Below are 26,710 nucleotides of genomic sequence, written 5' to 3' on the forward strand. Positions count from 1 at the left end.
ATGAATTATGTACATGTGTATATATGTATATGTCTGTGTATGTATATATATATATGTATACATTGAAATGTATATTTATGTATATGTGCGTGTGTGGACGTTTATGTATATACATGTGTATGTGGGTGGGTTGGATCATTTTTTTTGTCTGTTTCCTTGCATTACCTCACTAATGCGGGAGACAGCGACGAAGTATAATGAACAAAATAAAATGTATATGTATGTATATGTTGAAATGTATAGGTATGTATATGTGCGTGTGGGGGCATTTATGTATATACATGTGTATATGGGTGGGTTGGGCCATTCTTTCATCTGTTTCCTTGTGCTACCTCGCTAATGCGGGAGACAGCGTCAAAGTATAATAAATAAATAAATAAAATATATATATATATATATATATATATATATATATATATATATATATATATATATATATATATATATATATATTGTCCCTGGGGTTAGGGGAGAAAGAATACTTCCCACGTATTCCCTGCGTGTCGTAGAAGGCGACTAAAAGGGAAGGGAGCGGGGGGCTGGAAATCCTCCCCTCTCGTTTTTTTTTTTTTTTTAATTTTCCAAAAGGAGGAACAGAGGGGGGCAGGTGAGGATATCCCACAAAGGCCCAGTCCTCTGTTCTTAACGCTACCTCGCTAACGCGGGAAATGGCGAATACTTTAAAAGGAAAAGAAATATATATATATATATATATATATATATATATATATATATATATATATATATATATATATATATATATATATATATATATATATATAACTTTGAATAGATAAATGAGATATTTGTATTATGAATTGGATAGGATGAAGTATCTAAAAAATGTAATTTCAGATGTTACAGGTAACACTTCGTAAAGGTTTGAAGTGTTCCACTGTATGAAATGAAATCTGCACCAACCAAAGCGTCCATCTGTGTAGTCTTATCAAAACCTCAAGTTGTCAACAGGTCTCTTCTGAGCAAATATATTTGTGCTTGAACATAAGCACAGTTACCACAACAAAAGCCAGCCATACGAGGATTGACCATTATGGTATCCTTCCCTCTTCAGTAAAGCTACGTTATTCCTGCTATTGTCTTTCCCTCTCATAACTTTCGTAAAGTAAGGTGACAAAGTCGCGAATGAGCAAAAAGCTGGTGATTTGGGGAGAACTACATTGATGAACTCTTACATGGTGGGAAATACCATCTACATACCAGTAACAAATTCATGAGGTCCCCATTAGTGTATAAGTCTTGTAAACAAACATATGAGTAGGAGGTACAGGTAAATTGTTGCTCCCCTAGGCTAAGGTACCGAGAATAGAAATAGAGACGTCTACCCCGAAATGCTGAAGAAAATGGGTAAATTACACGCTAAGAATTAGTTTTCGCGATGTTTACATTACATACCTAGTTCTTCACTGACCGAAGTAAGGTTAATAAAGGAAGAGAATTGAAAGAACGCGTATAAAACATAAATGTACGTATACTTGATAATATTTGAACAGTTTACAGAGGATGATATAGGAAGCCGAGATTGTATGGTCGTCCGCTCGGCATTAGTACTTCCGCATGCCTTCCCAGGGCCAAACTAGTACTCCCACGTCCCACACACTTGAATCATTTCATCACATTTTACACAACAGACGAATCCACCTAAGACCCTACTACGCTACAGTTACACATGGGCAACCTTGTGTTAGTAATGCCTCCCCGTGCACCCGCCCAGTATGTGCCAGTAATGGCACTCTTGAGAATCCCTGTTACTCAACAATGTAATTCCAACAGTGATTGTGTAAATTATGTCGGAACCACGCAGTGAGAGAGAGAGAGAGAGAGAGAGAGAGAGAGAGAGAGAGAGAGAGAGAGAGAGAGAGAGAGAGAGAGAGAGAGAGAGCCATACCTGACTGATCGTGAACAGTAAGGTAACACACTGAATGTGACGTAACGACTGTTCAATACATCACACCATGTCCTTCACCTTAAGATAGGGTGTACGAGTCTCGCAATGGCCAAGGCATGTGTAGGTCCAGAGTGTGGACTAAAATTGAAGTCATTTTTAAAAAGAAAAAAGTCTAGAATTGTTCACATAGTCCAATGATTACCGAATCATTATGCACTCTCGAAACCAGGTAGAAGGAGGCTTATAAATGCTGCCAAGATGGACATTAGATATGGTCTGTTGATGGAGCGTCAATTGTTTGTGTTCAAGTTTATGAAACCATCAGTTCACAGACTTAGTCAATAACGTAAGAGTTTGTCCCATTTTTTTTGCGAGAGGACTAGCTATCCTCGCTCGAAGAGGTTATCCCTCGGCGCAACCGTCAAGGTAAATGGCTCATTACTTTTTATGAAACAGCCACCTGCCTTGCACTTGTTAGCTATTTCATATGGCTTTCGTCACGTAAAATGTCTGGTGAATAGTTTCGTAAACATTTCATTTTATGGACACTATGAAAGCAATTTTGATGTCGGTCATTAAATGGTTACTTATGACATCCTTACGTTAGTTTTCTAACGCTGGGTTCAGTAATTGTGGCCACTCGTACTACCGCGTCTATTAATCAACCTTGGAAATGTATCATGTCTTCCGCTCTGGAACTCAGTGTTGTCTCGTCACTTAACCATATATATATATATATATATATATATATATATATATATATATATATATATATATATATATATATATATACACCCCAGGTCATCTTTAGAGGAATGATCAGGGTTGGGGTTTAAAAAGACCTACTTAACAACAACGAAAAAGGTCAGACGAGTTCCGATTTGGTACAGCCCACAGGGATATATATGCATGTTTTCCTTTAGCATTGTAGCAGGCAAATACCCGACCATTCATTATGTCAAAAGATTCCCTGAAGTACCATTTTTTGCTTTTATGTATGTTTATACGCATACGCATCCCAGGTTCAGCTAGGTATCCATTTATCGGCCAGCACCGATGGGAAGATGAACACCTAGGATGGCTGTGGACCGACTGCCGCGCCCGGGATTCGCTCTTCACAACTTAAAATTTGACACCCCGTATTTACTTTATGGCTCCCGCAGTAACTCCTGACATTTCGCGCACATATCTACATGTTACATAGGTCAGTGTCAACCTGTGGTTAGAACCAGATATACGAATTTCAGATTCGACAGTGATTTTCTTGTTTTAATCTCCCAGTAACGTACACTAATTTCCATGTGCATCCTGAGTTGCAAATCATGAAAAAAAAAGTGATACGGCATCTATCCAGTACCATGCTCATTTTTTTTTTCAGTGTAGCACTAAATTATGTATCCTTTTCAGCAGCCCGGTAATTCATATGATAAAACTTATCAATCCAGTTATGTTTTCCTCTATACCTGGAAGTGCAAAGTAATATGGGAGTTAAATTCTGAATAGCTTATATATTGCAATATGCTCCTACGCTGTTAGATGTAAATTATGTTTGTCTGAAGTATTTTTTGTTCCATTTAATGCTCAAGTTCCGCGAGTCGAGTTTCCATGTCCCTGAGTGGCCGCACAGACCGGTTCCATTGTTCTCCAGTGTTAACTTCACGTGATCATAAGGTGCCACTGGTAAACACATACTTTTAATACATTTAAGGAGGCACTCTGACAATGTCTGTATACTCTTACAAACACTTCAACGAGTACCTACAATACAACTATATATTCTAATATTCTTAATATTTCGTACTTATAATGTAAGGATATTTCTTAGTGCAGTAAGATATGTTTTCCTGGCAGCAGTCAGCTGGTTCTCGTCTGGTTGTTATGGTGACAGTGGTTGTAATCACAACAACGGTGGAAGGTGAGACCATTCCTTGCTTTTCAAAGGACTTGGTGTTGTAGTAGGCAGTAGATGTGACGTACTTTTGTGTCATGTGATTGTTGCATTATACAGTAAGCTGTTGCCTGATGGTGGTCATTTTGTATGGTTGTCATGTATCTGTTCCTAACCTACGTGTATTGGGCACCAATGAACATCGTAAGTTAGCTGCTGTATCTTCCGCATCTGTGAATCCCTGACCTGGGATTTCACAGTCTTTTGAAAAGGTTTGGTTTGATTCAGCTGTGGTAGGTTTTAATACCATAGGGGTGGCTCTTGGTATACCGTATGTGTTCTGTGACAGATCGATGCTGGTTGGTTAGGGTTGTTAATACATATAGACGATGTACCTGGGTGAAAAGTGATTTTGTACAATATTCGTTTGTACACATGTATCTGTGATAATCAAGGCATGTTTATATCAGTCATGGTGACTGACCTGCTTTGGAAAGTATGTCAGGCAGCATACAAAATGCCCTGACCCAAACACCCCAGGCCTAGAATAGATCTAATCGTATTCATAATCGTATGAAGTGTTGCACTCACTTATTGATGAGATGTTACTTGCCAGTTGAACTCAAAGCTATAGCCTTACCATATAACAAAGGAATATCTAAGCATTGTGCATTACATCATTCCTCAAATATTTGACAAAATAGTACATGCATTGTAGTATATTTGAACGGTATAGTTATACCCTGACGCAATAATGATTGCAGAAAATATTTACAGTTTAGGGTAGATCAGGTACAATTAGAATTGATATACCTTGAGTAATAAGTTCAGGGAAGTACATTTATATTTCAGGATATTGGTTAAATATAACAATTCACCATATACATTAGATTAAATGGTCATTAAGTTTTACTAAAGGGACATCACAGAAATAACTTATGGAACTGGAAGAAAATCTTATCAGTGGACTTGTAACAGTTACTAAAGGAGATTCAAAAGAGCTTTGATAAGATGTAATGACAATAAGTCGTCCTACAATAATTACAATGATATATAAGATGGTAGGGAAGGCTCTGAAGATTTTGGAAAATGTAAGATTGATTTATATAAAAGTCATTGAAACATGTTGAGCATTCAACATAATGTATGAAAAGCTCATCCAACTTCCCCTCACAACTAATATTAACCTTAAATACGACAACATTTGAAAACTTTGTGATTCTTCTGGTTTTTTGTGTACATTCGACACATCCCAGCAAGTATTCGTTGTCATTTGGTATGACACAACATTTGTCATTAACATTAATATACTTTGATAATTACATTGAGAATTTTCAGCTTTAGAGGCAAGTTATGTTAGGGTATTGTAGGTTCTCTTGATTTCTATTTGACTGTTTTTATAAGCTCTTTCTTGATCTTTCATTGTCATCCTCTTTTGCACTTTTTTTTAGGATGATTGATATTTTACCCATTTGATGAGCTTTATATTTTACTTGGCTTTTATTTTCTTTGTTTTTCCATTGATCACAAATAAGTGCAAAGAATGTTAGTTTTGGTATGATGAATGTCAGATAGATTCTGAGTTGGCATCATCATTATTCAAAGTAAAGGAGCCATTACTGTGCAGTTACCAAACGTAATTTGAAAAATGTCTGAATATCTAATTCATTGTCTGACAGAGGGACACTGTGAATTTCTGGTAAAAACAACTAAGTACTTTCTGAATGTTATTTTCAGGAGATAAATGTGAAGAAAGATGGCAGCCAGCATACAACTAACTCCAGAGGCCCTCTGTGATGGGCTTGATCAGCTATCAATTAAACAGCTGGAACTCATGGATCAACTCATCATGGTAATATCTACGTTAAAGATGTCCCTCATTGTCCAGCCTTTGTCGTTTCTTCTATTTCTTAAACTGCTAATTGAATTTAATGATATACTGTGCTGTAAAGCTCCAAATGTCATTACTAGTATAAGATACTAACCTTACACTGGTTTCCTGTGACTGCTTGATATGCCATGGTTCAGTCCATTGTCAGCATGTTGCCCATTGTATGTCACATTACTCTAGTTTACTCTCTCCCTGTGTGTGCCATTTTACATTCCCATATGCTTTGAAAATTTCATAAGTTTTTGTTAAAGAATGTTTGGAGAACTCATTTATATGATCTGGTATGGAAACAGTAAATAAGAATAACAGCCAACTAGTAATAAAATCTTTAGTGAATCTTGCATCTTTAACAAACTAAGCATCTACTAATGTATAAAGTTTAGTTATAGATTAGAGTGTGTCATTTTATTTTTTAATTGAAACACTTGGGTCATCTACTTAATCAGAATTGCAGTTGATAAAGTTTTGTAGATAACTCACTTTGCTACTTTTTTGTTTATTGAATTCGAGATATAGAACCATAGATACTTAGAATTCACTATCCATGGTCATGAAAAAAGTCTCTAACATATCTTCTAAATTTCAGAGCAACATGGTCCTTGAAGAGAGTATGAGGAGTGGTTTTTTTCTTTTGGCAAAGACACGCTACATGCTTGGCAGCAATGCAGTCAGTTCACTGCAGTTACCAGCACATGAACATGAGGTTGAATCTCTTGCCACTGTAGTTAGTACACCAGTTGTCCTTGAGAAATATGATGGTGATGTTATGTATCATACAGTTGATACCAGATTTAAGGATCCAGTCAGTGCAGTTACAGCAGATGTTCAGGATGAAGAAGATATTTCTTTGAACACCACTGAATGTGATGATGAGAAAAATATAAGTCTCAGAAAAAGAGTAACCAGTGTTAAAGAAGAACAGAAAGTTGAAGAAATTCATGAGAGTGAATTTAGAGAGGAGAGTATTAATAAAAGCAAAGTAAAAACTACAAATCGGAATCCTATTTGTTGGTTCTCAGCATTACCACCTCAGACTTTAAAACAAGCACAGCAAGATTTTAAGAGTGCCATTCAGTTGAGTGCCCAGTGTGCTACAATACAATTAAAGCTGAGAGCAGTCAGTAAGGAATACAAACGTCTGTATGAAATAAAGAGTAAAGTAGACAGAATTGAAAAAGAGGCATGATTTCAATGAGTTCATGTATTACTATGAAAATGGATTTAAAGATTTTTTTATATCCACATTCCATTGTCTCAAGGCAGTTCATCACCATATCAGATGAATAAGATATTTAGCCCATTGCCACAGTTGTAACAGTCAGATAGCAGGGAACCTTGTTGATTGTGAATACTGCAGCAGTAACTTCATGATGAGTTATTGCTTTTTTATGTGATTGAAAGCTAGCATGCGCTTGCACAAAATATGTTCTCTGACAAAAAGGTATTGATCAATTGTGTATTATTAGTTTACAGTTATATCACAATTTTTTATGATTACCTTTTTTAATTACCTGTTTGTATAAAATGAGTAGAGTTTTTTTTTTAAAAGGCCCCATCTTTTAAGCTTTCCTGCTATGCACTCGTACATTTTTGTAGATTCTTTACTAAGCTTGTTCTATTCCTTCATCGTTTAATGCAAAGGACTTTTTCTCATCTTTACTTGCTTGTTTCTTAGTTTTTGTAATGTTTTTTCCCTGATATTGTAATATGGTAGTTAATTTTGGTGAACCCCTTATTCGTGACATTGAAATTGAAATTGAAATTTTTTTGCCTCTTCTTTCTTCTGACATGTTGAGCTTATGGCAGCTAGTTGCTCTCTGTTGCTTAGCTCCTGGGTGTTCCAGGAGTTCATACACTACTTATCAGAGGTACTGGCCTATAATTTATGTTTTTGTATCTTTTTTCACATAATAGGAACAACATTTGCTCTTTTCCACTACCTTTTTATCGATTCCTCTTCAAGCATCGTATGTACTCTCTTTGAGTACATAGAACAGGTTATCATCAAGTGCCACATTCTTCATGGTGTTAATGGACTTCAGCAAGTGTTAATGCTGCAACTAAGAATTCGTTCAACAAGACTTTCTCACTGTTAGCAGATAGAGAAGAGTACAGTGTCACTGAGGACATTATCACCCCAAAGAAGCACACCTTACCCTGCTTTCACATGGAGGACTGTAGAATTGAAAGTACAGGAGTCCTATAAGAGAGGCCATAGGATTGCATAATGATTTTTTGTCCATAGAATGTCTTTACTTACCTTGGCCTTGTGACATCTGTTGAACTGTCTCTTTCCTCTTCCAATTGTTTCCTAGATATAGGATAAGTATATTTATGGATTTATTTTTACCTTACTGCCTATCCTGCTTTAGCAAGGTAGTGTCAGAAAACAATGAACAGTGGTCTCAGTCGCTCACACAGCTATATATATATATATATATATATATATATATATATATATATATATATTTTTTTTTTTTTTTTTTTTCAAAATTTGCAGTTTTTGTATCAGTGCCTTTGGCTTGAGCATTGTATATACAGATTTTAAAGATACTGTTTTGATGTGTACATTGTCATCCCTTATTATGATAAATCTTCAACATCTTGATATGATGAGTATGTTTATAAGAATGAAAGAACATTTTTTTAACATTTAGGCTGGGTATTGTGATATGAAATAAAGAATGATCAACACTTACTCATGTTTCTTTTCATACCATTTTCCTCAAAAACAGTTTCTTAAAGGGGCCCTGAACATTTTCTTGAGGAGGGGGAAACGGGTGATCTATTCTGGCTCTACTGTGGGAATCTTGTTTTGTGGATCAAATTAATATATGTACCTCTGTCTTCGGGTATTTCATTGCGAATTTATACATTTTGAAGACTGTAAATCAGTAGATTTTCGTCGGGGCTTTAAGTTCATATACATATCTTGTGTAAGTGTTGGCTGTAAATCTTCAGAATTTGTGTGCAGTAGAGTTTGTAAATCTGTAGAGTTTTTATTCGTATAATGTGACGAATTTTTTCCGCAAAACTTAAGCAGTCTCCTCTTAGATTTTGGCTTGCAGAACGTGTGGTGCATCTCTGTAAAGTTGTGAAACGCGTTGTTCATAAGCCGATTGGTTTATGGAAAGAATACTGAATGATGTGAATTTTAAGTCCGTAGGATTTGTTCTGCATAACCGAAGCCATGAAAGTCTTATATACTTCGTTTCTGAGAAATGGCCCAGTCTCCATTTCTTTGAAGAAGATTCTAGGGGAAATTGTTGTTTATTTGCAATAGGAAAATATATGCTGAAAAATGAGTCTAAGACTTCTATTAGTGCCACCAATATTATCATGATTCTTATGTGCGTATGAGTCCTGTAGATGTTTGCACCTGTAATCCCGTTTTCCACCGCTAATGTTCTTCATTCGTCTTATGAAGGTGCGAAACATTACGTTGATATGGTAATCAGTCGGTAAATTGTTGTATAGTTGCATAGCTAATTTTTCACTCTTAGATTAGTGTATAATGGCTTTTAAGTCTGATGTGAATTACGTATTGTATATTTCATAGACTGTAGTGTATAAGATTTCAACTGGGTTCCCAAAAAAACTTTGATTTTTAGGAATATTCCTGTACAGTTATAGGCTAAAGTGTATTTACCCCTATGGAGGATAAGATAAATTAAAAGTAATACGGGTGATTAGGTTTCAGTGTTAAGGATGATGGCCAGCCAGGTGGCAGCACCGGACTTCAAAACAATGTCGAGTAAAGCGCGCGCGTCTCCTTTTAAATGGACATCATATCAGATTATAATTGTTTTTCTTATGTGTACCAGTAGCTCCTCGGTGGACGTTGATGACAATGGCTACATTCTTTATTGTCCATGCATGGGTAGGTAATACTCATGGTAGTTTGGTTAGTATGGTGGGTGATCGAGTTCGATGCCTACAATGCCGGGTCAGAGCCTTATTCGCCAGTACTTTGCAATGTGAGAATTTTAGGTATTTGTTAGGTTAGGTTTTCCTGGGTTTAGTGGATAATTTTTCACTCTAGGGGTCCTATAGAAGTAACATTTAGCTTTGAAGGAAACGCTTATCAATGGACTCTACTTATTAGAACAGGTTTGGAATGACAGGTATTGTATTATTTTTATGTATAGGATGGTAAAGCATGTACTTTGTAAATATAGGATCATAGTTTCTGCCTTTACAAGGAGCCACCTGTGGATAGATTGATAGACACCTTGATTATTTATGTTTTAAATGCGAGGCCTTATATGTTTATCACAGGAGAATAATTGATTTCAGGACGGTTTGGAAATCAAGCTGATCATTTCTTGGGTGCCCTTGGATTTGCCAAAGGATTGAATCGCACCCTTGTGTTGCCACCATGGGTTGAATACAAACCAGGTGTAACAAGATCAGTAAGTACCTTAGAAGAGTGTTGCATCATCATCTGGCTATGGTAGGTTGTAGAATTATGGTCATTATTCCTCATTATTTCGTGTATGTTTCGGTGTAGACGTGTAAGTTGATTTCTCGGATAATATAATTCAGTGTCACATTTGGATGAATTGTACTGGGTATGAAATTAAGGCATAATTATCAGTTTCCCCAACTTCTTTTGATTCCATTTCTACTTACACAGGGTGGACCAGTTGTGTACAACCTTTCAGGTCACGAACACATTTCTTAAAGTCCAGTGTGATGAAGTGAACAAAATACCAAATTTGATAGCTATAAATGTTTCTTAACTATCATTTAGTATACAAAGCTGATTCTTTACAGACTGACATCTCCCTTCACTCCTCTGCACTCACAAGCAAATCTCAGTTTAAGTATGAACGATTAAAGATCACATGAAGATGGTAAATAGAAACTGTGACTGTTCAGATATATACATTCATATATATATATATATATATATATATATATATATATATATATATATATATATATATATATATATATATTCCTCGCTAATGCGGGAAATGGCGAATAGTTTAAAAGAAAGAAAGAATATATATATATATATATATATATTTTTTTTTCTTTTTCTTTTAAACTATTCGCCATTTCCCGCGTTAGCGAGGTAGCGTTAAGAACAGAGGACTGGGCCTTTGTGGAATATCCTCACCTGGCCCCCCTCTGTTCCTTCTTTTGGAAAATTAAAAAAAAACGAGAGGGGAGGATTTCCAGCCTCCCGCTCCCTCCCCTTTTAGTCGCCTTCTACGACACGCAGGGAATACGTGGTAAGTATTCTTAATCCCCCATCCCCAGGGATATATATATATATATATATATATATATATATATATATATATATATATATATATATATATATACATATACACATACATATATATATATATATATATATATATATACACATATATATATATATATATATATATATATATATATATATATATATATATATATATATTCATCAATAGATGGATAGGTGTTACCAGACTCTGCTTGCACAAGATTACATCACCAAAAAAAGTCATCTTTTATCAAAGGATGTATCACTGGGAGTACAGTTTCATCAAAGAACTTTTCACTCTAAAGGAGTTTATATATTTCCCTGCCATTGGAAGTAGTACAGCCTTGGGCAGGGTATCACCAGGATTGAGGTGTGATTATTGAAAAATGAAATATGAGTCCATCAGCTTCCTACTTTAAGCAGCACAGCCTTCGAGCTGCAGGAGCTACTAGAAAATGGGTCCTTGGGCAATTGTAGGTGTGTGTGTGTGTGTGTGTGTGTGTGTGTGTGTGTGTGTACTATCCCTGGGGATAGGGGAGAAAGAATACTTCCCACGTATTCCCTGCATGTCGTAGAAGGCGGCTAAAAGGGAAGGGAGCGGGGGGCTGGAAAGCCTCCCCTCTCATTATTTTTTTTTTCTCTTTTTTTCCCCAAAAGAAGGAACAGAGAAGGGGGCCAGGTGAGGATATTCCCTCAAAGGCCCAGTCCTCATCCTCTGTTCTTAACGCTACCTCGCTAATGCGGGAAATGGCGAATAGTATGAAAGAAAGAAAGAAATATATATATATATATATATGTATATACATAATATATATATATATATATATATATATATATATATATATATATATATATATATATATATATATATATATATGGGTGCCAGATGCACCATATCAGTTTCTGGTTACTTACAAAAGTTTGTACATAGACTACGGTAATCCTAGCTACTTAATCTTGTTAAATCACACTTTTTTTTTATATCCAGGAGCCTTTTTTGTCATTATTCTTTTAGAAAATGGTTTTGTATTTTTGAAAAAGACTTGTTTTTTCCATCACGAATTGATACTATACCTATTGCGTGAGAAAATGTACCATATCTGTAAAGAGCATGCTTTTTGTAGTATAACGCAAAGATTCATTGACGTTTATGTGTCTCAGTTTATAAAGAATGCAAATACTTTTCTTTCTTTTATACTATTCGCCATTTCCCACATTAGCGAGGTAGCGTTAAGAACAGAGGACTGGGCCTTTGAGGGAATATCCTCACCTGGCCCCCTTCTCTGTTCCTTCTTTTGGGAAAAAAAGAAATACATTTGCAAATTCTTCATTCTTCACACTTATAATTGTGAAAATTTAGGGAAACCTTTCCCAAGTTTTTCTCTTCTCTTTACCCATTCTTTGAAACATCTGGAAATACATTGCTTTCTTTGAGGTAGTGTGTATCTTCCATATGAAATATTTCTGTGTTTAACATCTTATTTCAGAAGTCATATTTCATCTTGAAGAAGGAAATCATACTTGCTATTCTAAATTTCTGAATGTGATAAAATAATTTTGCATTGATGCCTCACAAACTTTCTTGCTTAGTGATTTAACATTTGATACTTCACCTAGTTTTTAGGTTGTTAGAAATCTGTAGTTGCTGCATCATCATTAGGCAAAATTGTGAGCTAGGATCTTATTACATGCACATAAGCTTTGTCAAAGCTTGTTAACATATGCATATGGTAGTTTATTTCATTGATCACTGAAAAAAACTGGTTTCATGACTGGCATATTTCTGTTAGTGAAAACTGTGGTATATTTTGTTTAAATTGAGATATGGTTTCCCAAGTCTATAGCAAGCTGAATTTTTAAAATCTGGATAGTATAACATATTCCGATGGCTTATGAGGTTCACCAAAATTTGAAGAAAATTGTTTTGTTTCTTTTTCCCATATGCTTTTTTGTGGATTCAGTAATGGAAACCTGAAAATTATGGCAAAAGCAGTGAACATTTAATTGTGCTTGTTAGGTTGGCTGAAACAGTAGATAATTTTTCCTGTTCCTCTGCTGTAAGAAACAAGTCCATTGTCAATATATGAATAAAGGCATGGATACCATTTGGAGGCTAAGTTATCCAGTTACTTAAGTGTGAGAGATAGAGAACTAGTCCCAGTGTTTAGCTCTCATTTTAGTGGAATAAAAAAAAAATTCACATTCTCATTCCCTGTTATAGAATTCATGTTGATAACAAGTAGTGTCTTCCATTTTTTGTCAAGCAGATGCTTATGGATATAATGAGGCTGAAAGTGCAGATTAGTTGGTCACTCTTATTTATACATAGAGAGGAATTGACACACATGTATAGATTTTATCATTTGTTAGCCTGCTTCAAGGAAATGGGACAACTAAACATTTCTTTTTTTTTGTAATTCATTATATAATATTTCATCCTCTAGATTGTAGATATCATCTCCAGCATACCTTTGACAGATCCAGATCCCATTTGACACATATTTCAAAGTGGAGCCACTTACTAAGTTTCATCGTGTCATGACTATGCAGCAGTTCATGGATGAACTAGCACAGACTATCTGGCCACCCGAGAAGAGAATTGGTTAGTGCCTTGCATTAGTCTTTGCCCATCAACTGTCTTGTTGTTGCATGATACCCTTTGATTGCAGTGTTTCAGATTATGAAAAAAAGATGTTGCTGTTATTGTAGCAAGGTGTAATTCCTCAAATTTTTAAAAAAATTGGTATTATTTTACTGATTCTTCAGGTAGTAAGAAAATTATGCCTAGGGATATTTTCATGGGCTGAGGTTTTTGTTGTAATTTATCATATACTTTACAGTATTTGCATTTTGTATCTGTATATTTTCAGTGAGTGTTTTCTCACTGGTATGGATACAATATACTTATGTATGTCTCATACTGTGTGAAAACCTTACCTTGTGTATTTTGGTTTAGTTTTAACTTTTTCACCTCAAACATTCAGTGTTGTGCAATCATTTTGTTGTTAGAATGACATAATTTTTCTATCCATTTTCTGTTTCTGTCTTTGTAGCCTTCTGTTATGTGCCTCGTCACAACTCTGATGGCTGCAATGCCAAAGAGGGTAATCCGTTTGGACCCTTCTGGGACACGTTCAGCGTAGATTTTGTTGGTTCTGAGTTTTATCGTGGTCTCACATATGATGTCTACTATCAGAACATGGCTGATCAGTGGAATAAGCTATATCCACCTCAGAAATGGCCTGGTATGTATTGTACAGTATACTGTTGTAGAACTTTGTGTTTTATGATATTCAAATTAATTTTGTCTTGAAAGATGAAAAAAGAAATGAAATGCACCTGTCCCAGGTCTCCCCAGATTTTAGTTTTATATGATGAAATTGTTCATTCATGGAATTCATATAGAACTGAGGACGAAGTTATGAAGGGGGTCATATGCATATGATGAAGCTGGCCCTCAACCCATTTGGTATGTGACACCCAGCTCATACTGGGGGACTGTTTCAGAATCATTACAACAGGGTTGAAGACTACACTCATCTATAGCTTAGTCAAGATAACATTATGATAATGATATATATTATTTACCTATCATCCATCATTGCTAAATAACAAGCATCATGTATGTACGGTGTATATAGATGACAGTCCCATTGAATAACCAATCATTATCATGATGCATATGGTATCAACAAGTATGGGTTCCCATGCAACAGCTGTGAGAAGTTCACGTTTTTGCCATTTTATTGCAACTTGTGAAAATCTTTATGAAGCTCACTCATTCTTAAAGTCTGTGAATATCTTGCATCATAAGGAAGAATTTTTTGACAGGACAGCCCCTTCTATTTCTTATTTGAATCCTGGCTTTGAAGAGGCCTTTCTTTTATGACTGGAGTCTTCAACTTACAAAAAGGAGTGTGGCCCAGGAAAGGAGATCTGATGATGCTGTTCTGATTTTGGCCAGCTGCTGGGCTCTTTAGTAATAAGTTTGTAAGAATCTTTAGTGTTTATTCATAATTTATTACTTTTTTTGTCTTTTGCAGTCTTAGCCTTCACTGGAGCTCCAGCCACTTTTCCAGTTCAAGAAAGTAATCGACATCTTCATAGATATCTTGTTTGGAGTGATAACATACTTGAAAAAGCAGAGCAGTTTATTTCCACATTACCTAGGGGGCCATTCATTGGTATACATCTGAGGAATGGCATAGACTGGGTACGTCGCAGAATTTTGGTGTTGTGTGTTGTATAATCAGTATGCAAATTTGTTTATCATATTATTCAAGATGTCTGATAGAGGTGTGTTGATTATCTATCGGGTGACCTACTTTAAGTGCATTTATAAGTTATATGTAACCTAAAGTTATGAACTTGTATTGATACTACATTGAAATATTATTATCAAGCAAAAGAAGATATTCATGCATAATTATTTTTGATATTCAAAAATGCTCATTTTTTCCAGGTGAGAGCATGTGAACATGTGCAACACAGTCCCAACCTTTTTGCAGCACCCCAATGTTTAGGGTATCGAAATGAGCATGGTGTGGCTACAGCAGAACTTTGCCTTCCCTCCGAGAACACTATAATCAAGAAATTGAAACGTGTTATCAAATCCATTGGGGCCAAAAGCATTTTTGTTGCTTCAGATAATGATTTCATGATTGAAAGATTGACCCGTGCATTACAAAAAATGAAAGTAAGTATCATCTTAACCTGTTTTGTTTGGAACACATGGTTTGATACAAGAATTGTCTCTTTAGTGATGGATATTTTCATCATACTTGTTCTCTGTTTTCCAACTTAGCAAAGTAACATCAAGAATGGATGATTGAGTCTAAGAGGAAAAGTCCTCTCTTAGCTCTTTCCTCTGTTCCCTCTTTTGGAAAATGATAATACAGGTTGGCAGGTTTTCCAGTGACCAGACCCCTTTCCAGTTATTAGTATTTTGCATGTCTGCACTAATTCATGTACCTCAAAATTAGCTTGTTGTTGCACATTCTAAAAGAATTAAAAGTAATGAGTTTTACAAGCTTTCCTTTAAAAAGAATGCCCTTGCTTTGGTTTTGATCCAGAATTTTATGTACAGTGTAACTATGTATGTGCAAGTGTGTTTCCCTAGTAAAGTGTATAGGAGGGTGATAATTGAGATGATATTTTGCTTCAAAAACCTATGGTTCCATGAGAGGTTAAGGATATGTGGACCAGTTTTACCTTTGAAAACTGTGAGAATTTCTTAGAGGAAGAGACTGACATGTTTGTGGAACTGATTGGTCTTTAAAAGCATATGATAGGGTTGCTTTATAGAAGATGCTATGGATGATATGGGGTGAATGAAAAGGTATTGAATGCATTGAGATGTTTTAGCAAGGAGGGTAGTGCATGTGTGTGAGTAGAAAGGATTATATATGACTGAGGAGTTGACAAAAATTAAAGCAGCAGAAATGAATGTTTCACATGTTAAAGTTAGAATTAGGAGGATTGTTGAATGAAGATATTGGAATGTTATGTGGTGTGAGATCAGTAGCAAGGTGCTTAGATAAAAGCCTTTCATAATGGTATCATCATGTAGAACACATTGCAGATGACAGGAAATATATTGTAATACAGTATAAGGCACAGGGAGGAAAGTAAGACTACAGAAAAAGTTGTTAGATAGATATAGTGATATATTTGATTAGGGCTGTTTCAGATGATATTCAAGAAATGATTTGGGGACAGTGCAACGGCAGCATTTTTTCCATGGAGGTGATATGATTGGAGGATCATCTCAGTGCATAAAGTGAAATACTAAAACACACTTCATTAAATAAGGAAGTTCATCTCTCACTTCCAACTCACTAAACCAGGGTTTATGTTGTCAAGAAAATAAGGGGTTTGTAAATGATGCTTTGGAGGATAAGTTTATGTGATCCATCCCATTGAATTGGGAATGAAGTGACAATTAATAGAGAAAGGCAATAAAAGAATGTAATAAAAGAGCGCTATGCACTTTGATTAAGTTGTTATTATTAAGGTAAATTTTGTTCTTATAAGTTTGTATTACAGTAATAAGGTATTCTACGAAATGATCAACCTCTACTTTTCAGGTGACATTACACCGTAGAGAACCCTCAGAACCTCACGTAGATTTGGCCATCCTTGCTCTTTCTAATCATTATATAGGCAATTGTATCTCTTCCTTCTCAGCTTTTGCCAAGAGAGAAAGAGATGCTTTAGGATTTCCATCATCATTTTGGGCCTTCCCGATCGAGAAAGAAAAGGGAAGGAAAAATGAGCATACTGAATTATAACATTATCTATGAAAAGAAACAGTCTCCTAAGTGAAAGATTAGGTATTAAGACAGAAGTGTTTTTTTTGTGTAACCATGAAGTGTAAGAACCTCAGTGTTTTCATGATACTTTACTTCCAAGGTGCATCAAATCAGTTCAGCTAGTGATCATGGGAAACATGACTGTCTTAAGTCTTCAAGGTCCCTGAATATGAAGAAGGCAAGGACATAGCTTATGAACAGTAACAGATGCATGAGAATATACATCTAAGATTACAGTATGCTCCAGTAACTATACACCTCTGTTCCCAGACATGTAGATAATTTGAAAATGCAGTGTTCATTATGACTCAGATTCATGAAATGAGACATCATACAGTGATATAAAAGTAATTCATGCACTTTTAATGATACTGAAATATGTTTAGGAGGCTTTTTATACTACTGGTCCTTATCATACAAAATAGTATGAATATAGATTAATAAGAATACCTTAGATTAACATTAAGAAGCAAACCTTTCTGCAAACTGAATTTGACAGAGGACCCATAATCTCTGAAATCTCTAGATAATAAAGTGGCCAGTGTATGGGAGAAGACATGGACTGACCTCAATAGACTCAGAAAGTCATATCATGAATAACAATGTAATACTCTTCAGTATTTCTTTGCTGCCTTCACATCCACTGATTGGTGTAAGACTCATCATGCACACATTATGACTGCGGGTATTAATTATTTTTTTTTTCATGTTTTTAATGTGTATAGTGAATACTTTTTTCGAATAATGTTGCCTTTCTTGATTTTCTTGGAATATGCAGTGCTAGAAAATAGTTAATTTGCAGTGAGTAGAGTGTATTGTAATGTGAACATTTCTGATTTGATTAGTGTGGTTTTTATGTGACATCATGCCAAAAGACTTCTGTGATATTCTAAGCTATGTCAACAGATATTTTACTGGCTCTTGGAGTTTAAGGTCTCAATTTAGCACAGTGAAATCACAGGAAACCAGTCGAGTTTATATGAAAGTGGAAAAAAATATATTTTCATTGTTAATAGATTTGGAAAAAGATATTTTTGGGGAAGTGAAGGTTATAATGCATCTATATTATTATGTGCTTTTCTTTCTTACAATAGAGAGGTAGCATCAGGAGCTGGCCATCTAGGGAAAAAGTTCTTTACTTTGCACCTGTTTGTACTTTTATCGTGATAATGCAAGAGGGGATGATATCCCCCCCCCCCTGGTGTTCCTCTTAGTCTTCTTGTGTGACATCCAGAAGATATTTTGATTGTATTCTTTTTATATCTCTTGGATATATTATCATGTGTATACTATGTAAACTTTGTGAATAAGTATTGTTTCTTGAAAGGCACTGTTATCATGTTTAGGATGCTTAGTTTTTAGAGAGAAACTATGAAAATATTTATATCGATAGTGTGCATATGAATACATATTTCCCCACTGGTTATGAATTGATCACTTTTTTAACATAATGGAAAAAATGAAGATACTGTGATAATATAGTAGCTAATGAATAGGTTTGGGCATTATGAATTGGTAAGTAGGTAAAATGATTTCTCAGTTCAAGGGCCAAGACTTGGTTATAGGTGCTCGACAGTGTTTGAATTATGTTGAGCTGTTTTGTCTAGGACAAATTAAAGTAATTGCATAGAAAACTAGCTCTAATGTTAAGAGAGAGACTTCCCCATAAGTGAAATTTGGTATAAATTAGTGTGATAAAACTATTTTCATAGGATTCAAATAAGTAACAAACTTAAACATGTGTAATAGAATTTCAGTATATGTGTATTCTTAATTCTTGATATATATTGGCCTTTGTATCACACACAGGCACATTGAGTGTAATTTAACCTTTAACAATAGCAGGAAGAGTAGAGAAAGTATTTGTGAAGATGCTTTGATGTTTGTTGTTTTAACATACGGTGCATCTATTTTTTTTACTAGTTTTTGAAAATTTTAGTATGTTGCAAGATTAAAGTAATTAAACTGATAAATGCACGAGCAATTGCTCTAAGGTTTACATTTTATTGGTATATTTGTGGTGGATTACTTGTAGTTGGTATCATTCCTTTCCATAAAAAGTATTAGTGATTTTGATTCTAGAAAAATGGTGTATATTTAATAAGGAATTGGATATTTTAAATGACACTTCTGTAACATGGAAGTCTTATCAGATATTCAATAAGTTTGTTAACTTCATACATATTAGCAAAATGCAATTACGCTCACTGAAAATACTTTTGTGAGATACAACTTGTTGGTTGATGCTCAGCTACATCTCATATGCTTGTTCCGTCTGAGAGCTCTCATCAAGGTAGTGGCCATGGCAAAAGAGTCTCCACTCATCCCTGTTGTAGCATACCTTCCACATATATTCAATTCCATGCATTATTTCCTCATTTCAGTGTCTCCAGTACTTTTTCATGCCACTTCCTTATGTCACAGATGGTCTTCCTCCCACACCAATCCCTTTGATCATACTGTCATACACTCTCCTTGTTTACTCCTCATCTTGCATTCTTTCCACATGCTCAAATGACCTCAAAATATTATGTCACCCACTCTACCACCCCATAATTCATTACAAAAAATAAAAATGTACCATCAGTCATTCCTATGAGATCTATCGAAACAAGTAATTTTTTGTAATGAATTCATGATGTTGTCTTGATGAAGTGAAATTATTGTGTGATGCAATAGTTCAAAGTGCACATATATCAAGATCAGTGTGATACTTAGGAAATATTAGTAGGCATTTGCATATTAGCTTCCTGTTCAGTAGATATTTATCATAGGTAGATTTGATTTTTTCTCAGTTGGCAAATAAAAGAAGGTAGAGATAATTACTATTGAGTAAGATATTTTACTCTCTAGCAAAGCATCAGAGAATGTTGTAGGTCTGTGATGTAGAGGCCTTCACTTCCATCAGGGAAGCTAGATGATACTTTTTAATATTTCAGGCATTGTGGATGTGTTGAGCAGTTAAAGCTGCCAAAGCATTTATTTGCTTTATTTCATTTATACCTTGTGATAAATGCTCTGCTTATATGCTCATTCAATAAGAGGTAAAGTGTATATGGAAATTTTTTAAAAGTGTTTCAGCCTTGTGAGCTACTATAGATTTTTAGGTGTTAAGAAATTTCCATTGGTACTGTAGAAAATTACAAAATTCTTGATATTTATTCTGCAGATATTGTAATATATTCTTGCAAATATAATTTCATATGTTTGAATGGGTTTCACTGTTCACAATTTTTGTATGCTGTATTAGGTCACCACTAGTAGTAATGTGAATTTTCATGAAAATCCCTCTCATTTCAGTCTTATTTTTACTTTCCATAATGGTGTTGGTTGTCACATATCCTCAACAGAGATTTCTATTTCTGGAACTTGGCTTTCTCCTCTTTGTAGATGTCATTTTGTTTCAGTCATCCCAGCCTCCAAGTCTAATGGTTAAATTATCTAATACAAACTTTGATATAGCTGAGACTAACAGACCCCTTATGAATTATATTAGAATATTAGTGAAGTAATTTGAAAAAGGATATAATGAGAGTGGCGATTATGATAGACTGAATGGGGCTCAAAGAGAGAGAGAGAACATAGACATCAGATGGGAGTAAGGGTACTGTTTCAAATTCTGAGGTCTCTGATCTAAAATCCGGAAGGAAACTAACAGACGAAATTAATTTACTGGAGAATCTAACTATTGTACAATGATCAGTAGAGAATGAAACATGAATTGTGGAAGTAAGTTTTATGTCGCTATGCGAAATTGAAATTTCAAAAGACAAGCTTTTTGTCTGAAGAAAATCACTGGATTATCCATTTCTATGTAAACAAATTTCTAGGAACCAACTTTACTAATATATAATTGGCTTATTGTACTTTATATATCGGCTGAGAGAAATTATATATATATATATATATATATATATATATATATATATATATATATATATATATATATCTTTCTTTTCTTTCTTTCAAACTATTCGCCATTTCCCGCATTAGCAAGGTAGCGTTAAGAACAGAGGACTGGGCCTCTGAGGGAATATCCTCACCTGGCCCCCTTCTCTGTTCCTTCTTTTGGAAAAAAAAAAAAAAAAAAAAAAAAAAAAAATATATATATATATTTTTTTTTTTTTTTTTTTTCATACAAATTCGCCATTTCCCGCGTTAGCGAGGTATTATCAAGAAGAGAGGACTGATCCTTAGAGGGGAAAATCTCACTTGGGCTCCCTTTTCTGTTCATTTGGAAAAGTAAACTGGGGTGATGATTTCCAGCCTCCGTTCTCACTCTTATTAGTCGCCCTCTGCGACACGCACGGAATTTGTAGGAAGTATTGTTTTTATTAAGCTTCATGATTCCTCAGCAACCTATAGTAAACGACGAGTCTTTTGAATGGAAGGCAGTGACTATTGAAATCCCTTAGGGATCCGTGCTTTGTTCAATATTCATATTTAGAGATCTACAAGAGCCCCTTTAAAGCCACGGTGATCTTTTCCAATGTGCAGATGATTATAATATATATATATATATATATATATATATATATATATATATATATATATATATATATATATATATATATATATATATCAAGTCAGTGGGATTAATACAAACAATATTAGTCAAATCACGGATCCCTAAAGGTATACAGTGTTCACTGCCTTCCATTCGGAAGGCTTGATAAAAAAGTGATTATCGGCATTAATGATATAAACTTTTACAGGTCTTTTACATCTTTGGACAATGCCTGAAAAGAATACGAAACGTGAACACCCATAGAGGACAACTAGAAAACGGGGTTGGGTGTGACCGCGTGGGGTCGCTTGTCTAAGAACAACCAGTTAAGCGGTGACCATGACGGAGTACGGTAGGCTGTTGCCGGCCCTATGGCTGGCAACAGTACTAGCAGGGGCTGCCGCTCAAGTTTTAACGCCGCCGTATTTTAATTTAGCAGAAAACAGACGAATAACAGCTACAGCCACCTGCGGCGAGAATGTTGCCGAACCCGAATTATATTGCAAGCTTGTGGGAGCCAACGCTGACAGAGATTCTTCGCCAATCTTCATCCAAGGAGGACAGGTTGGTTAAAACATGTGTTGAACAAGTGTCAAAAGGCATTAACTGTCTTACGAGCCCGATAGGAAACCCCCCTCTTTTTTTTCTCACTATTTATCAGGTCTTTCTTCAGAGTAGTTTAATCGGCTGTGGCTGACTTGACTTTCCCTCGAGCGTAATACAGTAGTTAGAATTAAAAGATACAAGTGTGATTCAGCACGATGGCTTGTAATTACTCAATTAGCAAGTTTCAGGTTAGATTAATGATCAGCATCGATATTGGTTTAAGTGGGTCGTAGGCTTTAATTTCATAGGAGTTGACAATGCTTCGCGGTACTTATAAAATTCAAGTTTGATTAAATTCAGTTGCTCACTGAACTAACTAAGCTTGGAATTGATGACTGTAAGTCCGAGAGTCTTGACTTTCATTTCATTCGTAACCTTCTTCATGAGGTAGCTTGCCAGGTGATAACTTCTGATGCGATTTTGTTGGTAATTGTGCATCTGTTATCGGTGGCTGCAGTTGTGGGCATTAACGAAGTCGAGTCTGTACGACCAGCTGCCGAGACCGGCATGTTGGTCAGGAATGAACCGAGATAAAGAGGGCAACGCGTTTGCATCACAGGCAACGGGAACTTTGTGGAGTCTTAGAGGATGCGAAACCTTAGTCAGTTTCTCTTTACGCAAGAATCCACAAGCTCCTCGAGTTTAAGTAGGCATAGCAAGTCGCGTAAACAATCAATCTGCTTGTCGTTCCTTGGGTTATAATAATTAAAACTGGCATTGAAATAGGATGCCAAACATTGGTGAAGTCCAACTTACTCCATCCACCAGACGCCCTCCCAACAAGGATTTAGTCATTGAGAAAATTAAAGACACATATGTATAAGGACAAAAAGCGTGCATAGTCAAGAGCAAGAATTTGAATATCTTAGAAATACATATCCCTCTCATGTCTTTCCCAAAAACTATGACGTGGCACATTTTATTAGAGTTTTTTTTCACTTCCTCCATAATTTGCAAATACTTTCCCCAGTCCCACCTATGTCCCATTCATTCACGTCTCTGTATTTCAATTAAAGCCCAGCAGACTTTTATCCATGAATGGAGCCTCCACCGTATATATATATATATATATATATATATATATATATATATATATATATATATATATATATATATATATATATATACTCATTCCATCTCCTTCTCACATTTTGAAGGTTTGTTGAATGTGTCTGATGACAGAGTGGCAGATATAGGGTGTTTTGGTCGAGGTGGTGTGCAAAGTGAGAGGGTTAGGGAAAATGATTTGGTAAACAGAGAAGAGGTAGTAAAAGCTTTGCGGAAGATGAAAGCCGGCAAGGCAGCAGGTTTGGATGGTATTGCAGTGGAATTTATTAAAAAAGGGGGTGACTGTATTGTTGACTGGTTGGTAAGGTTATTTAATGTATGTATGACTCATGGTGAGGTGCCTGAGGATTGGCGGAATGCGTGCATAGTGCCATTGTACAAAGGCAAAGGGGATAAGAGTGAGTGCTCAAATTACAGAGGTATAAGTTTGTTGAGTATTCCTGGTAAATTATATGGGAGGGTATTGATCGAGAGGGTGAAGGCATGTACAGAGCATCAGATTGGGGAAGAGCAGTGCGGTTTCAGAAGTGGTAGAGGATGTGTGGATCAGGTGTTTGCTTTGAAGAATGTATGTGAGAAATACTTAGAAAAGCAAATGGATTTGTATGTAGCATTTATGGATCTGGAGAAGGCATATGATAGAGTTGATAGAGATGCTCTGTGGAAGGTATTAAGAATATATGGTGTGGGAGGCAAGTTGTTAGAAGCAGTGAAAAGTTTTTATCGAGGATGTAAGGCATGTGTACGTGTAGGAAGAGAGGAAAGTGATTGGTTCTCAGTGAATGTAGGTTTGCGGCAGGGGTGTGTGATGTCTCCATGGTTGTTTAATTTGTTTATGGATGGGGTTGTAAGGGAGGTAAATGCAAGAGTCCTGGAAAGAGGGGCAAGTATGAAGTCTGTTGGGGATGAGAGAGCTTGGGAAGTGAGTCAGTTGTTGTTCGCTGATGATACAGCGCTGGTGGCTGATTCATGTGAGAAACTGCAGAAGCTGGTGATTGAGTTTGGTAAAGTGTGTGGAAGAAGAAAGTTGAGAGTAAATGTGAATAAGAGCAAGGTTATTAGGTACAGTAGGGGTGAGGGTCAAGTCAATTGGGAGGTGAGTTTGAATGGAGAAAAACTGGAGGAAGTGAAGTGTTTTAGATATCTGGGAGTGGATCTGTCAGCGGATGGAACCATGGAAGCGGAAGTGGATCATAGGGTGGGGGAGGGGGCGAAAATTTTGGGAGCCTTGAAAAATGTGTGGAAGTCGAGAACATTATCTCGGAAAGCGAAAATGGGTATGTTTGAGGGAATAGTGGTTCCAACAATGTTGTATGGTTGCGAGGCGTGGGCTATGGATAGAGATGTGCGCAGGAGGATGGATGTGCTGGAAATGAGATGTTTGAGGACAATGTGTGGTGTGAGGTGGTTTGATCGAGTAAGTAACGTAAGGGTAAGAGAGATGTGTGGAAATAAAAAGAGCGTGGTTGAGAGAGCAGAAGAGGGTGTTTTGAAATGGTTTGGGCACATGGAGAGAATGAGTGAGGAGAGATTGACCAAGAGGATATATGTGTCGGAGGTGGAGGGAACGAGGAGAAGAGGGAGACCAAATTGGAGGTGGAAAGATGGAGTGAAAAAGATTTTGTGTGATCGGGGCCTGAACATGCAGGAGGGTGAAAGGAGGGCAAGGAATAGAGTGAATTGGAGTCATGTGGTATACAGGGGTTGACGTGCTGTCAGTGGATTGAATCAAGGCATGTGAAGCGTCTGGGGTAAACCATGGAAAGCTGTGTAGGTATGTATATTTGCGTGTGTGGACGTGTGTATGTACATGTGTATGGGGGGGGGGGGGGTTGGGCCATTTCTTTCGTCTGTTTCCTTGCGCTACCTCGCAAACGCGGGAGACAGCGACAAAGTATAAAAAAAAAAAAAAAAAAAAAAAAAAAAAATATATATATATATATATATATATATATATATATATATATATATATATATATATATATATATATATATATATAATGTCAGATGTTAAGGAAATGTTAATTTGTGAATGCCACAAAAGCTGATCACTCTACCCCTCCCTCACAAGATGTTTGAAGGGACTTCTTGCCTGGCAAGTTCCGTTGTCTCAGGGGTTCCTCTTGCCCACCAAGATACACTCATTGCCTAAAGGATCTTTCTACCAGGTAGGTCACATAGACCTAGAGGTCTTTCTACGTGCAGGCTGATGACACTGACCGAAGGGTCATCTTCCAACAGGTCCTTTTGGCCATTGGGACCTGCCGGGTATAAAGTCTCCAAGACAGTGTGATCAACCGGGTAGAGTGATCCATAAACAGTATGATCTGCCGGGTAGAAAGACTTGGTCTACGTGACCTGTCGCTTAGGAAGACCTTAAGGGCAATTTAACCAACCGGATGGAAAGACCATCATCCTCTTGAATATTTATGTGCTTGTTAGAAAAGGTCCTCTGAAGAATATGATTTGTTATTTTTGCTTAGTTGAAAAAGAAAAATGTTACAAACTTATGAATAACAAGACTGAAACATTCTTAGAATCACGAAAATAAGTGATTTTTTTTCTCATACCACGAGTGAACGATGTGTTCAAATCTGGCGTGCCTTCTTCCCCTCCCCCTTACAGTGGTGTGATCGATGTAACCCCAGTGTACGAGACAAGGCGCATCCACCTGAGTACGCCATCGATGGATCAGAACGGTGGTGGCAGAGTCCCCCTCTTTCCCGTGGCATGAAGTACAACGAAGTCAACCTTACCATCGATCTGGGTCAGGTAAGTACTACTGCATGAAGTTCTCTTCATTGTGTCGGCCAGTTGAAGCATTGTGTAGGTAGCTGGGGACCATGATTGAATTAGCAGAAAAACTGGTTCAGACGTAACTCATTCGACCAAATCCCTTGTCTTTGCGAAGTGTCTGAGGTTGCTTTGAGGTGTTGTGAGTTGATGCTGTAGAATGGAATGATAACCACTAGTTCCTCAATATTTAGGCATATAGATAGGGAACTTTGGGGCACGCAAAAAGGTAAATAAATCTCTCTTGGGTATATATCTCTTCGAGGCTCGTTAACATATCAAGGAACACAGCCAACGATTTAATATCTGTCGTTTATTTGGTGTGCACTAACACTGCTGCCAAGGGTATGTTGTGAGAAACTTATGCGCAAGTAAAAAGAACTGATGCAAATGTTCATGGGTGATATCACGTGATCCCTGGGGTGCTACCAAGATGAAATCCCAGTAGGTGTATACGCAGTAAGTTATCAGTAGTGAACAGCA

The 26,710-nt window shown here is 36.2% G+C and overlaps 3 protein-coding genes across 10 annotated transcripts in view; all 3 read left to right on the forward strand.

Moving 5' to 3' along the window:
* The first annotated feature begins 3,508 nt into the window (after nucleotides 1–3,508).
* On the forward strand, nucleotides 3,509–8,381 carry LOC139759530 (coiled-coil domain-containing protein 115-like). 3 transcript variants are annotated; one of them, XM_071681744.1, is made up of 3 exons: nucleotides 3,509–3,586; nucleotides 5,532–5,646; nucleotides 6,272–8,381. In XM_071681744.1, exons 2-3 carry the CDS (start codon nucleotides 5,551–5,553, stop codon nucleotides 6,869–6,871), a joined length of 696 nt encoding a protein of 231 aa, XP_071537845.1. In that variant the 5' UTR covers nucleotides 3,509–3,586; nucleotides 5,532–5,550; the 3' UTR covers nucleotides 6,872–8,381. The 3 variants fall into 3 exon arrangements, with proteins under 3 accessions (XP_071537845.1, XP_071537844.1, XP_071537846.1); XM_071681743.1 differs by lacking the exon at nucleotides 3,509–3,586 and adding an exon at nucleotides 3,683–3,821; XM_071681745.1 differs by lacking the exon at nucleotides 3,509–3,586 and adding an exon at nucleotides 3,858–3,998.
* A 1,008-nt stretch (nucleotides 8,382–9,389) lies between these two features.
* O-fut1 (O-fucosyltransferase 1) lies at nucleotides 9,390–22,092 on the forward strand. Of its 2 annotated transcripts, none has more exons than XM_071681752.1 (7): nucleotides 9,390–9,565; nucleotides 9,982–10,097; nucleotides 13,421–13,544; nucleotides 13,996–14,187; nucleotides 14,986–15,155; nucleotides 15,405–15,638; nucleotides 17,029–20,461. In XM_071681752.1, exons 1-7 carry the CDS (start codon nucleotides 9,394–9,396, stop codon nucleotides 17,230–17,232), a joined length of 1,212 nt encoding a protein of 403 aa, XP_071537853.1. In that variant the 5' UTR covers nucleotides 9,390–9,393; the 3' UTR covers nucleotides 17,233–20,461. The 2 variants fall into 2 exon arrangements, with proteins under 2 accessions (XP_071537853.1, XP_071537854.1); XM_071681753.1 differs by lacking the exon at nucleotides 17,029–20,461 and adding an exon at nucleotides 21,969–22,092 and having other exon boundaries at nucleotides 9,406–9,565.
* LanA (laminin subunit alpha) overlaps nucleotides 22,078–26,710 on the forward strand; it is a 119,522-nt gene continuing 114,889 nt past the window's right edge. For all 5 annotated transcript variants that reach the window (XM_071681747.1, XM_071681748.1, XM_071681750.1 and 2 more), the window contains exons 1-2: nucleotides 22,078–22,324; nucleotides 26,060–26,206. In XM_071681747.1, coding sequence (XP_071537848.1) covers nucleotides 22,100–22,324; nucleotides 26,060–26,206 — 372 coding nt within the window. In that variant the 5' untranslated portion in view covers nucleotides 22,078–22,099. The remainder of the gene's footprint in view (nucleotides 22,325–26,059; nucleotides 26,207–26,710) is intronic.

This window comes from Panulirus ornatus, chromosome 33, assembly GCF_036320965.1.
Source record: "Panulirus ornatus isolate Po-2019 chromosome 33, ASM3632096v1, whole genome shotgun sequence".
NCBI classification, from domain to species: Eukaryota; Metazoa; Arthropoda; class Malacostraca; order Decapoda; family Palinuridae; genus Panulirus; species Panulirus ornatus.

What these genes read in the sequence shown, in the direction of transcription:
- LOC139759530 (XM_071681744.1), top strand. Translation starts at nt 5,551, where the DNA reads ATGGCAGCCAGCATACAACTAACTCCAGAGGCCCTCTGTGATGGGCTT. An exon ending in TCATGGATCAACTCATCATG is followed by an intron (nt 5,647 to 6,271) that starts GTAATATCTACG and finishes TCTAAATTTCAG; the next exon opens with AGCAACATGGTCCTTGAAGA.
- O-fut1 (XM_071681752.1), top strand. Translation starts at nt 9,394, where the DNA reads ATGATGGCCAGCCAGGTGGCAGCACCGGACTTCAAAACAATGTCGAGT. An exon ending in TCCACCTCAGAAATGGCCTG is followed by an intron (nt 14,188 to 14,985) that starts GTATGTATTGTA and finishes TGTCTTTTGCAG; the next exon opens with TCTTAGCCTTCACTGGAGCT. An exon ending in GTGCATTACAAAAAATGAAA is followed by an intron (nt 15,639 to 17,028) that starts GTAAGTATCATC and finishes TCTACTTTTCAG; the next exon opens with GTGACATTACACCGTAGAGA.